Raw genomic sequence first — 13,154 nt, forward strand, 5'->3', positions numbered from 1 at the left:
GAGTTTCAGGACAATATTACATTAATAGTGTCAAACCAATTGTTAAACCTTACGTTTACCAAGCTATTCAAATTGCACCAACGTATTAGATTATATCTCTCTCTATATATAATAATTGCTTTAATGTTAGGTAAAATATTCATGAACCACAATATTGTTTACAGATGGGTTGAATGCAGTTTTTTCAACCCTACCACTGTAAGGGTATAAAGACAAAGAAATTTTACTTCTCCTTTGTAAGAATAAACCATGCTGCTTTGAGAAACACACAGGATATTCTTGAGTGTGTTACCACAGAACCAGTTTTAACCAGTTCTTAAAATAATGTTAACTGGAAATATAAAACTGTTCTGAAAGATTATAAAAAGACTACAAAACAGGCCTACACCATGGTGATGCAAGTTCTTCAAATCAATCAAATATATCTGAAGAATATTTGGTGGTTAGAAAACTTTTCTTTAAACAGTTAAGCCCATCACATAAAAACAAGAACACCACTTTTTTTACCCCTAGTTTTTTTCCTTAAAGGTGTGCCGAAAGGTACATAACCTTCATTTGAAACAGTAAATGTTTTATGAATTTAACTTTATATCAAACAAACCAGAAAGAGGCAAACGATTGTTTGACAATTGCTTGGCTCAATTTCTATGCAATTCATGCTGACAGAAATGAAATGAGAGATCACAAACAAAACCACAGAAGTAGATGAAAACAGTCAAACCACATGTTGAGCGTTGATGTAATCAGTGGCAACGAAATGAGTGTCTTTATTGTATGAAAATCGATCTTCATCCATTATGACATGGGTGGGTACATGCTCAAAAGAATCTCAGAATTCACTTTTATCTTATTTACATTCTTACTGAGAAAGTTCCATTAAGAAAGGCTCTTGGTACAGAAACATGATGCCAATTTTGAAGAAAGCTCAATTTCATAGGCACTAATGTAACCCAGATGCAGTTGGTCCACAATAACCTTTTCCATTTCCTCTATTATAATTCCATAATCTATTTTTTTGACAGCATGAACATGACTGCCACATCAAAATAACCATCCCTTTCCCAATCTAAATCTTCTGCAACTCTGGCCCGACCAGTGCTTAAAAGTGGTCACATTTGATCTGGAATTCTTCTGACCCTCCAGCAGCTCTGGCCTCTCATGTGGACCAACTTCTGTCCACTTGTCCTGGGAAAGGAACCTTTCCCTTCAGGACCACAAGCTTCTTGGATATCAGGAAACGTATGTGGAACTATCAGTCATCTTCAAGGTCTTCAATCCCTCGGGACCGCTGAAGAGTTTCAGCATGTCCACCTCCAGAGGGTGAAGGTGTCCACTGATGATCATTGAGTGCAGTGGTCCTCCCAGGTCACAGGAGGCCAACTCACGCAGCGTCCCGGAACGGATGCCCTGGTCCTCGGCTCCGACCCGAGCCAGACCAACACACACTGTGTCTTCAGTCATTGCTGCATTGAAAGAAAGAACATAGGATAAACCTATGAAAACAGCTTTCAATCAAATCTAATTCAATTTTCCGTCAATGCTTGCCAGTATCTCAAGCTGGCCAGACGTCCAGATGGTTCAACCACAGAGTTCATTTATGTTTTCATGCAATTCAGAAAGGTTTGCAAGAGTTTCTTACCCAGTTCCTCGCCACGATCCCGTCTGTTCTGTAGAATCTCCAGGAGTTGCTCAGCTGCCTGAGCGACAGTCATGTACCTGGGAGGCTCGTAAATCTTTCGACCCCTGGAAACAAAGTGGACTTGTAAACTTTAAGTGTCTGGTGTCTTCGATTAATTTGTCTCAATCCCTGACAGTCTTGAAATTAGATCTGAGCTGTTAATGCGCAGGTAACTTGAAGTTGCAGCTGGTCCCAGAACACTGAGCAAGAAGGTGCCCATTAATGCAATTTACATCTGAGCTTTGAAGTAAAATACTTTGCATGCTTTACTTAAGGTGCATTAGCCATCCATCCTTGATGAAATCAGTCAACTTGAAGAAGTTGGAAACATGCTTTGAATTTCTCTTTGGGGCCGTTTCCCCCTCCCTGCAGTGAAGGGCATCAACCTCACCGGACAAGCATCTGACTGTGACCAAAATCATGCAGCATATGGTTATTCCATTTCCGAGTAATGGTACAACAGTGCCAATAAATCTGGGAGACATTAGCACACTTTCCAGCCTTGAACAGTGAACACGCACCAGGCCTAATGCTCGTCTCCTTATAGCGTACATAGTGGAACACTAAAACCCATTTGGGGTTTATGTGGATTGGATATAAAATTACACAAAGTGCGCAACCATGGGGGGAGATAATTATAGGACACCAAGGAGAGAGCAAGGAGTTAACAGTCATCTTCTATGAGGAGAAATAACTCAAGTTCAACACCAGTGAAGGTTTTTCGGAAAGATTTCGGGTTGAAGTTTGAAAGCAGAGGATGAAGTTCCCTATTGCCGATAAAACATATTTCTGAAGGCTTCAGATGGGAAAATTATAATGTGGCAGTTCTGGAGGCAGCCCAGGGAAGGTCCATGATAACATATCATGCGTCCAAGTCAAACAAGCTGCCACAGTTTTTACTGTTGTTATTTTTTTCCAGCTCAACCAGTCTGCCCCCCAGCAACTCGCATGGATGTTAACTCAATGTCTGCTGCAAAAGTGCAAACCACAAATCGACCCTCCCGGAAAAGCACCACAGACTTGATATAAATCAGCAGAACCCCCTCATCCCCACAGAAAATCAGAAAGTGAGAGTCTTACCTCATTAAATTCTCCATGGACTGCTCTTTGACTTTGATATCTGCGAAATAGGGGAGTTGTAAGTGCCGTACGATACAATAAGCTTGGGTTTTATAAACTATGCCTCTCTGGATGTTACTGTCACATCATAAATAGTTGGTCGCCCCTCCATCTGGGGCTGTTAACCCCACGCAGTCTGGAGTTAAGTACATTTTCAGACTGCACCTGAGAGAGGCCCACATTGAGAACAAAGCAAAGACAAATGTACAAATCATGACCAGTCATGTTCTCACACCGTGTCTACACCGAAAACATCGATGTTAACCTCAAAATGTTCATGAATAACAGCAATCAGCTGAACGTTCAAGGCTAGACCTCGGCTACAGTAAAATAGGACAATTTCTTTGTTTGCTACTTTCTCTTGAATGCATTTTAGAACGGCAAAGCGTTTTTACCTTCCAACTTTGAAAAAGAAGATTTAAATTAGTAAGCTAGGTACCAGAAAATGTACATAAAAATCATTATTAAGAAATTATATTTGGGGGGAAAATCAACTAAAGTGGCTGTAGATGCGGTGCAACATGCCACATTTTTAAACAGAATGATCTGACTATGTTGGGAGTAGACACTGTATTTGCCTAGATTTTTTTAGATTTCCAAATCTTATTTTGAATTTAATTAAGAAACATCAGCAAATAAATTGACCAATATTTACCAGCTTGATTAATAGCCCATGCCTTGTTAGCAACATTATGATGAATGGGTGCAGCGTATAGTCTTTGTGTTTTGTCTGTGTGTGTGCTTTTGTTGTGTCTGCAGGTTATTGTGTTAGATAAGCGCACTTGCGGCCAAGGGTGGAAAGGGGGGGTGTCCGATCCCCGCCTCCCTCTGTTTGCTTTTGAATAATGAGGTTAATAAAACTGATCCCTCTCTTGCTCATTTTGGTCCTCGCTCTTCCGACTCCTCAGCTGGGAAGCACCTGGGGACACCCACCCCTCCTCCTCTTGCCCCACGAGCCAATGACACAGAACCACCAATCCGTAGACTTCGATTTTACCAACATTCATTACCAAAGACGCCTTCCACTGGGAAATCCCACTGGTACTTTTGGGGGTTTATTGAGAGTTGGCTGGAAATCTCTACGGCACACAGATTTAAACGTAAATTATTTCCTACCATCTGCCTTGGGGGTACCAAAGCATTTGCAACGGGTCCAAGTTTAATGTGCCCCCTGAAGGGAAAAGCCTATTTGACGGGACGTCAAAATACGGGGGTCGTCGCATCTGGTTGACAAATTCATTGCTACAGTGACTATTAAAGATGCAACAAACATGCATGGTTGGATAATTGCTTAGGGACATGTGAGCTACGGGACAGACGGACAGCATGCCAATTGTACGACATCATATAACTTTCTATCTAAATATAACATCCCGTTCACAGAGACTTGAAGGAAGTGCTTACCCAGCAGACACAGCGTGTGCAGACCCATATCCCTGTTCTTCTTGATCTTATCATAGAAGCTCTCAGGTCTCCACGTGTCCGTCCAAAACACAATGGACACCGTCTCACCAAAGTTGTAGAGCTAAGGAGGAAAACGCAATCACATTCGGATTTAATTTACTCGCACAGCATCTATGTTTCAGGGTGTTAATGTAGACCATTTTCAGCGACAAGGTGCTTCCTGTTATTCAGTAAGCATGACATCATTGTAAACACTAGAGTGCCGCACAGCTGACACAACAAAGTGTCATTACGGTTACTTTACGTTCTACAGACCTTGTAAAGCACATATTAGTCCGATATGACCCAACCAGTTGAAACTAAAACCATTAAAAAAATTGTTACCTGAATAAAAACTAATTATTTAAAAAACAACAACTTTTAATTCAGCTAGTTACCAATATTTCTCATTTTCAATTTGTTTAACTTGATGTTCTAAAGTAACACTGGACGCAACACATAGGTAGGGATGAAGTCATCAACCTAGTCGGTTAGTTTAGATAGACTAGTGACCTAGATGCATTTATTTTAGCTTAGCTCTAATAAATTCAGTAGCGATGATTTAAAGGGATGAAGTTTAGTCGCAACTTCATTGGAGAGAGTTTTTACGAGGTGCCGCACATCATATGTTGGGGAAAATATATATTTTTGTCGTAACCAAAAATCAGGAATTTGTTCCCAACTTATAAATTCATTCCCTCGTTTTAGTTAAATTGTGGAAATGGTGTAGTTAAATTAAAACGTGGGAACAATTTAGTACAATGTGGACTTAATTAAACTAAACAAGGGAATTAATTAACATGTTTGTCGAACAATATAAATAAAACGAGGGAATTATTTAAGAAAACATGGCCACAAAATAATGTGAACAAACTCTTAATTCATGCCCACTACATCTTTTTTTGTCACATGTTATGTGTGGGGCTCAGTAGGTTTTAGCATGCTGATAGTCAATGAAAGTCAATGAAGTCAATTGAAACTCAATGGGGTCCAAAACAACAACATTAGACCCCATTGACTCTAATTGTATGGACAGTTTGAAACATTCTTCAAAATATTGTTTGTGTTCAGCAAAAGGAAGTCAATCAGGTTTGGAATGAAATGAGGACTGAAGTTACATGTGAAATATCCATATGAATTCAGTATGAAATAATGTTTCATTATTAAAATTTTGTTTTGACCTCGCAATTCGTAATCAAAATGTCACAATGATACGTTGAAACGGCAGGCTTCACTCTAGTGATGTATGCTGGACTCCTCCAATCATTTTGCCTGGTTAAACTACGCCCCTTTCTTACAATCGACTGCAAGCTCGCATTCAGATCCGCCTTACAGAGGAAAAGATCTGTCGCTACTTCCACTTCGTTATGACTTAAGGCCGTCATTCAGAATCCACTACCTAGTCATGGGGAAGTAGAACCAAACTAATCCTTCTAATACAATAATTTGCTTTTTGGGTAACTGATAGTTACACACACGGGTTGGGGAATGTCATGCTTTTTTCTGGCATCCCTTTTTGTTGATTGAGTCAAATTAGCGCATTTTAATCTGCATCCAAAACAGTAATCGCATGCGTGTGTTAACCTACCAAATCCCTCTGTGGCTGAGAGCGGCAGCTGCGGTAGATGATTTAGGACCTGCTTTTCCTACCTAAATAATATCCTTTAGAAATGGCACCACTGATCTCAGATCAACTGAAAATGCCCATCGTGAGCTTAGGGCGGCATCTGGGGCCTCTTGGTACACAAAGCTGCCCTGACAGGTCAATACAGGGGGCTGTTATTGATGGCCACCAGGCTTCGTTGATAGACTCCGCTGGGACGCCTACAGCACAAAGGCCGTAATGCCGTTTGATCATTTTCACGAGAGACTGGGCACGAATGACGCGCAATAGAAAAGTACGTTCTCCGGAAAGTATATGTTGACAATGACACCACGGGGAAGCTTTGCATTAAGGTGCGGTCACATTAGCGACATTTCGGCAAACTTTTGTGTAGCGTTGTATGAAGCACAACTGACAAAGGCGTCAATTTCAAACCAAGCAGCTTTTTGTTGGTCAGCGCAGCTCATTTGCATGACCAGTATCTCGCATTGACACGAAATTCACAATTCGTAGATTCCTATTAAAATGACTGGATTTTGCCTGCGAAAATTCGCCAAACAGCGGTAAATGTACCTGCAATCCACAGCAGCCCACCGCGTTCATGATGGAGGCGTTGTGGATAACGCGATACTGTATCCCAGCATTCAGCGCTCGCAGAACCAGGTCGCTGTGAGTTGTGGCCCTGGAGAGAAGCAAAAATTCTTCTTTTTTTTTGCGTACATTAATCCAAAGTTCGCGCCAACCACAGATTGGCTACTTGTCAACATCTTTACTTACTACTGTGTTGTGCGGTTTACAATTTGGAAGTAATCCAAATAGCGCCACAAACACTTATCCTTTTCGATCTTGAATGTATCATTACATTTTATTAAACCCACACGTTCTTAAGTGCAGGAAAATGAGGAGTCAGACCCCAATCCCTCCTCCCAGCTTTGTGGGTTTTGGTGGTTTGGGTGGAAAAACGCTGGAGCCAAACACTTCGCAACCGTGACTAGAAACGATAGAGACGGGAAAGTGCGGCGTAATTAGCTCATCTCTTCTGGAGAGTTCCCAAAGTACCCAGACCTCAGGCGTCCACATCCCACTTATCGTAAGACCGATAACACTGCAGCCCAGAGCATTGGTGCTCAACCACTCTGTGGTTCAAATATTCAGAATAATAGGAAACATTTACATTATTTATCTACAATTAGGCTGAAGTGTATTCTGATGTTTTTTTATACTTTTGGTTGAAAGGAAAATTTATTTTAAGGCGTGCATGTTTTTAAGTGCACTTGATTGGGCATTATCAGGATCAAAATTAAGTAAGTCTGAACATTTCCTCCAATTTCTCATGTCATTTCTTTTTTTTCATTTTATGATGAAATATGAATTGGATAGGCTTGTGACAAAGCTTTCCAATAAAAGCCTGTGCAACATCTGAATTTAAAATTTCCAGTTAAGTCATTGCACTTGTGGGATTGTGGTTTAAGTGATGGCAACGTCAGAGTGACTCAAAACATCATATGACAAATATGCACAGAAACCTCAAATGAAAGTTGCCAACTATATTGTTAGGGGTAAATCCTCATCAACAGTCTGACCGGATGTTTTAGTTCAGTTCAAGTTTGCAGTTGTACACATGGATCTATGTCTTTAACAGCAGAGACTGGTTATTGTCGGTTTGGTAGTTGTTCGTTGGTCTTACCCAAAAGGATCACCAACCACCAGGAACGCCACATCACTGACATCTGCTCCCTTCAGGATCTCATCCGCCTGTTGTTCTACCATATCTCTGTCTGCCAGCAGCAACTCGCGCCCATAATACTGCTCCTGAGACAGAAAGCAACGGCAACAGATATATATTAATATTTCAGATGTTACATATGTGGGTTTTCATATCAGTGTTGCACTTTTAAATGGTTGCACTTTAGGCTTAAATGTTTGATATTAATTTTGCAGACAAATATAATAATTTAATAACATTATATGTGTAAGTATAATTGATATGATTAAAAAATAATAATAATGAAAATAAATGTAATTGAATTTCTTATTGGATAGTTGAAACAAACCATGAAAGCAATGGGGGAAAAAATCTGACTGGTAGAGTAGATTCTCAAAATATTAAACATGGAATGTCAGTGTTTTTTTATCAAATAAAATAAATTATAATAAAAATGAAATATTGGGTTAAGTACGGTTGCATAACCTTATATTATCACTGCTTACAAAATACTTCAGGCTAGTTCAGGTCAAACTGAGTAACCAAGAAATATATTCTTAATGTTCATGATTCAAACGTTTTACTTAATTCTTATTTTTGAATCAATAAATATATATTTTTAGTAGAATATGGAACAAACCTTTTTAGAAATATTTGAAAGAGTAATGAACACATGCCATCACGTTTCATGGCTTGTGTGTTTTAAACTAACGTTAGTTAAAACATGTTTTTCTTTTTTTTTAGATCATTCCAAGCATAATTTGTCATCAACCTGCATATTGCTGGCACGTGAGTACTATCTCTCCATCTTAGGTCTCAAATTACAGCAATATTTCAAAATGCAATCATAGTCTTCATCGAGATATATATATATCGAGCTGTCAACCGTCAAGATTCAGACCTAATGATATGTTTAATGATCCACATACCAAAGCTTCCTTCCCGACGGTCAGTATGGACGTGTAAGCCTCCAAATAAACGCGACTACACTGTCGGATGATCTCTAAACCTTTGACAGTGATGTCTTTAGCATCCCCCAGCCCGAGACCGATGAAATAAAACATCTCTAGATCAGAGAACACGGTAGATTTCACCGTTACCTGTCGCTAAAAGGCTAAATCACAAAATAACACATTTAGAAGCGCTTTAGAGAAGGCAACTGAGTTTGTCTGTCAATATACTGTTCTGCGATCTTTAATCAGACACTGGAAAGCTTGAAGAATACACAGAGTTTCACTGTTATTCAGCAGCACTCACATGGTGCCACATGGAGCAACTGACAACAACCCCTACCGTAAAGCATAGAGTACTTCACGACAATGTCGCGCGTTGTAACCATGGAAACAAAATAAGCTGGAGTGAACTAGACGTTCATTTTTTAAAAACACATTTATTGTGTTTAGGATGTGGTGCACAGTCAATAATTGCCATTAAGATATTTTAAAGTTAAAATAATAAATATAAAATTTTAATATATGTTCATATACACCTATTTTACTATTGTATTATAATATATTTTATACTTTATTAAAAACCTATTTATATCTATGCATATAGGCTATATTAAAATATATTATATAATAGAGAGGTTTATATAAACAAATATCAGCATTAATATTAGTGTAGTTTTTACTTAGCAGGTAACCCAACTAAATTGAAATGCCTGTTTTACTTGCATTTTTATTATTTTAGCACATGTGTTTCTTTGTGTGACCTATAATTGCCACACAGCTCACAAAACATTAATTTAGAATAAATTCTAGGTGTTTAATAGGCGAACTCTCACTAACCTTAAAACCACACATTCAGACATTGTGCAATTACAACCATATTGTGTAGTTTAGTGCAAAAGGATGAATAATTGCCAGGTTCAGGGCTATTTACTGTGCTGTTTGCTGTTTGCGTACTCTGTAAAGCCATCAGTTTCACCCTCAAATTGCAGAGAAACATTATGAAGAAAAATGTGCATACAGTCTTCCCCAAAATACCATAGAATGCAACTTTTTTAAATTACTTTATGTGTTGTTGATTTATGTTTTGTGCAGCACTTTTAGTATTTGGAGCAGCACTTTTACTGTGTTGCAGATTCCAGGGTGTTTTTCATGACTGTTATGGGTTATGATTGTTTGGATTGCTTGGAAAAATTTGCATAAATCTTAATAATAATAATTATGTGAAAATAATTCCCTTGTTGTCTATGGGATGTATGACTGTGTGAAGCTGTACTATGACTCATAATGTGATTTAGGATAAATCCATGGTACTTAATAACCATGGTTTAGCGGACCATGAGCTTGACCCGTTTTATTTGTAGGGCAATAGGCTGTGAATTAGGGTGAGGACCTTTTGTTACAGACAGCTGATACATGTAATGAATGGACACAGAGTGCAGTCAAAGGTCTTAATCTAAATATAAGGCTTACAAGCCCTAAAGGCTCAGGGACCATCTGGTTTACACCCCCATTGAACTTGAAACATGAAGTCAAACAAAGTCATGTCAGATTTTTCAGGCTGTGCTGATTGACAGAATTATTTAGGTCTATCTGTTTTATTTAGGAAAGTTTATTTGGGCTAAAACTAATCCATATGAATTGAGCAAGTCACTTGGTGGCCATCTTGGCCATGCCTCCAGGAAGCTATTTCAAGTCAAGCACAGCTCCCTCTGGAAATCTCAAAAAAAGTTTCTTGGAGGAACGCAAAAGTTTGGCAAGGGAAAGCAAACATTTAGCAAGAAAACGCAAAGTTTCTGCAAGTAAATGCATTTTCGTGGGGGAACGCAAAGGTTTTGCAAGCATACGCAAAGTTTATTGGGGGAACGCAAATGTTTATTGAGCGAACACAAAATTTCTTGGGGGAACGCAAAATTCTAAATTATTGAAATATATTTTTCCAATTTTTTTATTCACCATGTACCTTTAGGCGCTCTACTATTTTATGTTAATCTTTAGTGCTGTCAATTTGATTAACCGTGATTAATATAATATAACATATATATATATATATATTTATATTTTTATATATATATATATATGTGTGTGTGTATTGTTATGGAAATTTTACATTTAGATGTGTTTCTTTTACTTTTGTATGGGTACAACTTTTATTAGCATTGAAGATGTATTGTTTACTCATGAGAATTTAAAGGAATATAATCATATAAGCAAAAAGCACATTATTAAAGATATAAAACCAAGCTTTTAGAAATGTTAAAAGTTAGGACAAACTTTCAGGAAAGAAATGTTCTCTGAGTCATGTGAAGGCTGACAATATGTGTGTGCGCAGTTTCGATCAGCACACAAGATCTGTAGCAGGAAACTTTTGCTGACATGACAAGTTGTTCTGTCTGATAGAAATAATATTGGACATGAGATCATGAGCACATGAGACCATGAGCTAAGAAGTCTGGGTTTAAGGTAACAAAGGTTTTTTTACACAGGATGTGTTAGGGTATATAACATTGGCGAAAGGGACTAGCCTTTGCCTTCTCATGTCAGATGCTCTCTGCGTGAGAATGCCATGGGCCTTCTCATATCAGACGCTGTCTGTGTGGGAAGTCTGGGAACGTCTTATTTCATGCATGAAATAAAATACTTTGTTTAATCTTTTGAGAATCGACTTTGTCTCCTTCATCCAGGTTTTAATATTGATAAATTTCCACGACAGTATATATTTTTTTTTCTTTACATATATTACATATATATACTGAATGTATGAGTGTGTGCGTGTCTATGTATACATATACACACATATACAGTATACATATGTGTGTGTATATTTATGTTTATATATGTGTGTGTATATACATGTGTGTGTATACATATATATATATATATATATATATATATATAATGTGTGTGTATATATATATATATGCATATATATAAATATATGTGTGTGTGTATACAGTATACACACACACAGACATAATTATATACAATATATAATATATATAAATAGAATAATATATATATTATACAAAAAAACTTTTATGTTAGATGCGATTAATCGCGGTTAATCGGTTTGACAGCACTTTTATTTTTAATTTAGTAGTGCAAGTAAAATAAAACAGTAAATAAAAAAAGAGTAGAATACTTTAAAATGCAGATTGTGTATAGTAAATATATTTCTAAAGTATAGTAAAGTAAAATAAAGTAGTGTAGAGTAAAAGAAAGGACTTTTTTTTTAGTAGAGTAAGGTAGTGTTTTATTGTCATATGTACAAGTACATTGTCGTTGTTATGCATATTGATCTCTCATTGTGTTTACTAAGAGGCGTCGTTGTTTACCTCACTCAAACTGACGTGTTAAGCACATCTCAGACTGAGGTATGTGTGAAAACATATGACTCGTCTCGAGGCCTCTCCAGTGGAGCTTCCTCGCCATTTGTAAAGAGCAGAATGGATTCCGTCAGTCTGCATTGTGCCAGGCAGAATGGGCTTAGTGGAGCCTGGCAAAGAGAGGTTTTTTTTTTTTTTGCGCTGTGGGCTTTGGATCCGGTGCTGTCCATTCCACTGCCAGCGCTGCTCGCTGCCTCCCAGCTCGTTGCTACGGCAACCGGACCAGGCCAGCATCTGAAAACAATTCGGTTCTTAATGAGAATTTACTTTGCGCAAATGGTGGGAAAATTGGGGGTGGGAGAGAGAAAGAGAGAGAGAGGAGAAGGGGGAAAAAAGGAAGGAAGGAAGGAATGAGGCGCCTGGTTCTTGCATACTTGTCATGTACTTCTAAGGCATACTGGAGGAACCGAACATGTGCTTTTTTCCGTTGCATATTTCTTTAAAATTCTGTTAAATTTCTTTCATTTGTGCAGTATGAGCCCATATAAAATTGACCCAAAAAATGTGTACACAAATCCCAAGGTAGTTCTCAATCCCGAGTTAGAAAAAGTAGTAATTTTTCATAATTTACGTCAAATAATGCCACTGATTTCTAAGTGCAACATTATGTAATGTTTCTGTTGATGTCCTGTGTGTGTATAAGAGGCATTGAGCTCTTCTCTGGATGAGGAACGATGCCAGCTTCCACTGGGATCCCCCCTTTGTACCCATCTCCCTTTTCCCTGGTTTTGTTTGGACCCAGTCAGCCAGTAGCAAATTGTCCCAGCAGAAAGGGCCAATCTGGTTGGACTGTGGCGAAAGAGAGGGTCCCTACAGCAAAATTAACTGTTTGTCATTGCCAGGGTCTGGTTGTACCACCTTAACATCAGCTCAGAGGACCTGGTGCCTCTAGATTACCAGAGGAGAGGTTGAGATAGGCGTGAAGGGGTGGGAATTTTTAGCTTCTGCTTGAAGTAATTCATGTCATGAAGTATCTCAGGACTAACCAAGTTTGTTTTCTTAGCGATACATTATTAGCATACATGACATAGTTTATCTTCTGTCGCTATCGTTATGACAGGAATGTCCAGTTTTTTATATTAAACCAATACAAAACCCCCTTTTACTCAGTCCTCTCTGCATCCCTACAAATACCTACAAACAATAAATAGCTGATAATGCCTAGATCTGTTTAAATAAACCAATAACAGGAAGAACGCCCCCTGTTTCCTATTCCTGTGCTCCGGGCATGAATGTTCCCCCAGTGGCCACTGCCTTCTCCCACGATTCT

General features: G+C 38.4%; 1 protein-coding gene across 1 annotated transcript; it reads right to left on the reverse strand.

The window, feature by feature from the left end:
- Positions 1 to 251: 251 nt before the first annotated feature.
- dph5 (diphthamide biosynthesis 5) lies at positions 252 to 8,881 on the reverse strand. The gene is made up of 7 exons (XM_079592907.1): positions 8,478 to 8,881; positions 7,531 to 7,655; positions 6,417 to 6,525; positions 4,202 to 4,322; positions 2,759 to 2,798; positions 1,640 to 1,743; positions 252 to 1,463 (listed from the first exon to the last, which is right to left on the reverse strand). Exons 1-7 carry the CDS (start codon positions 8,610 to 8,612, stop codon positions 1,231 to 1,233), a joined length of 867 nt encoding a protein of 288 aa, XP_079449033.1. The 5' UTR covers positions 8,613 to 8,881; the 3' UTR covers positions 252 to 1,230.
- Between the last annotated feature and the right edge of the window lie 4,273 nt (positions 8,882 to 13,154).

Source organism: Phoxinus phoxinus (genome assembly GCF_949152265.1).
Source record: "Phoxinus phoxinus genome assembly, chromosome: 20".
Classification (NCBI taxonomy): Eukaryota; Metazoa; Chordata; class Actinopteri; order Cypriniformes; family Leuciscidae; genus Phoxinus; species Phoxinus phoxinus.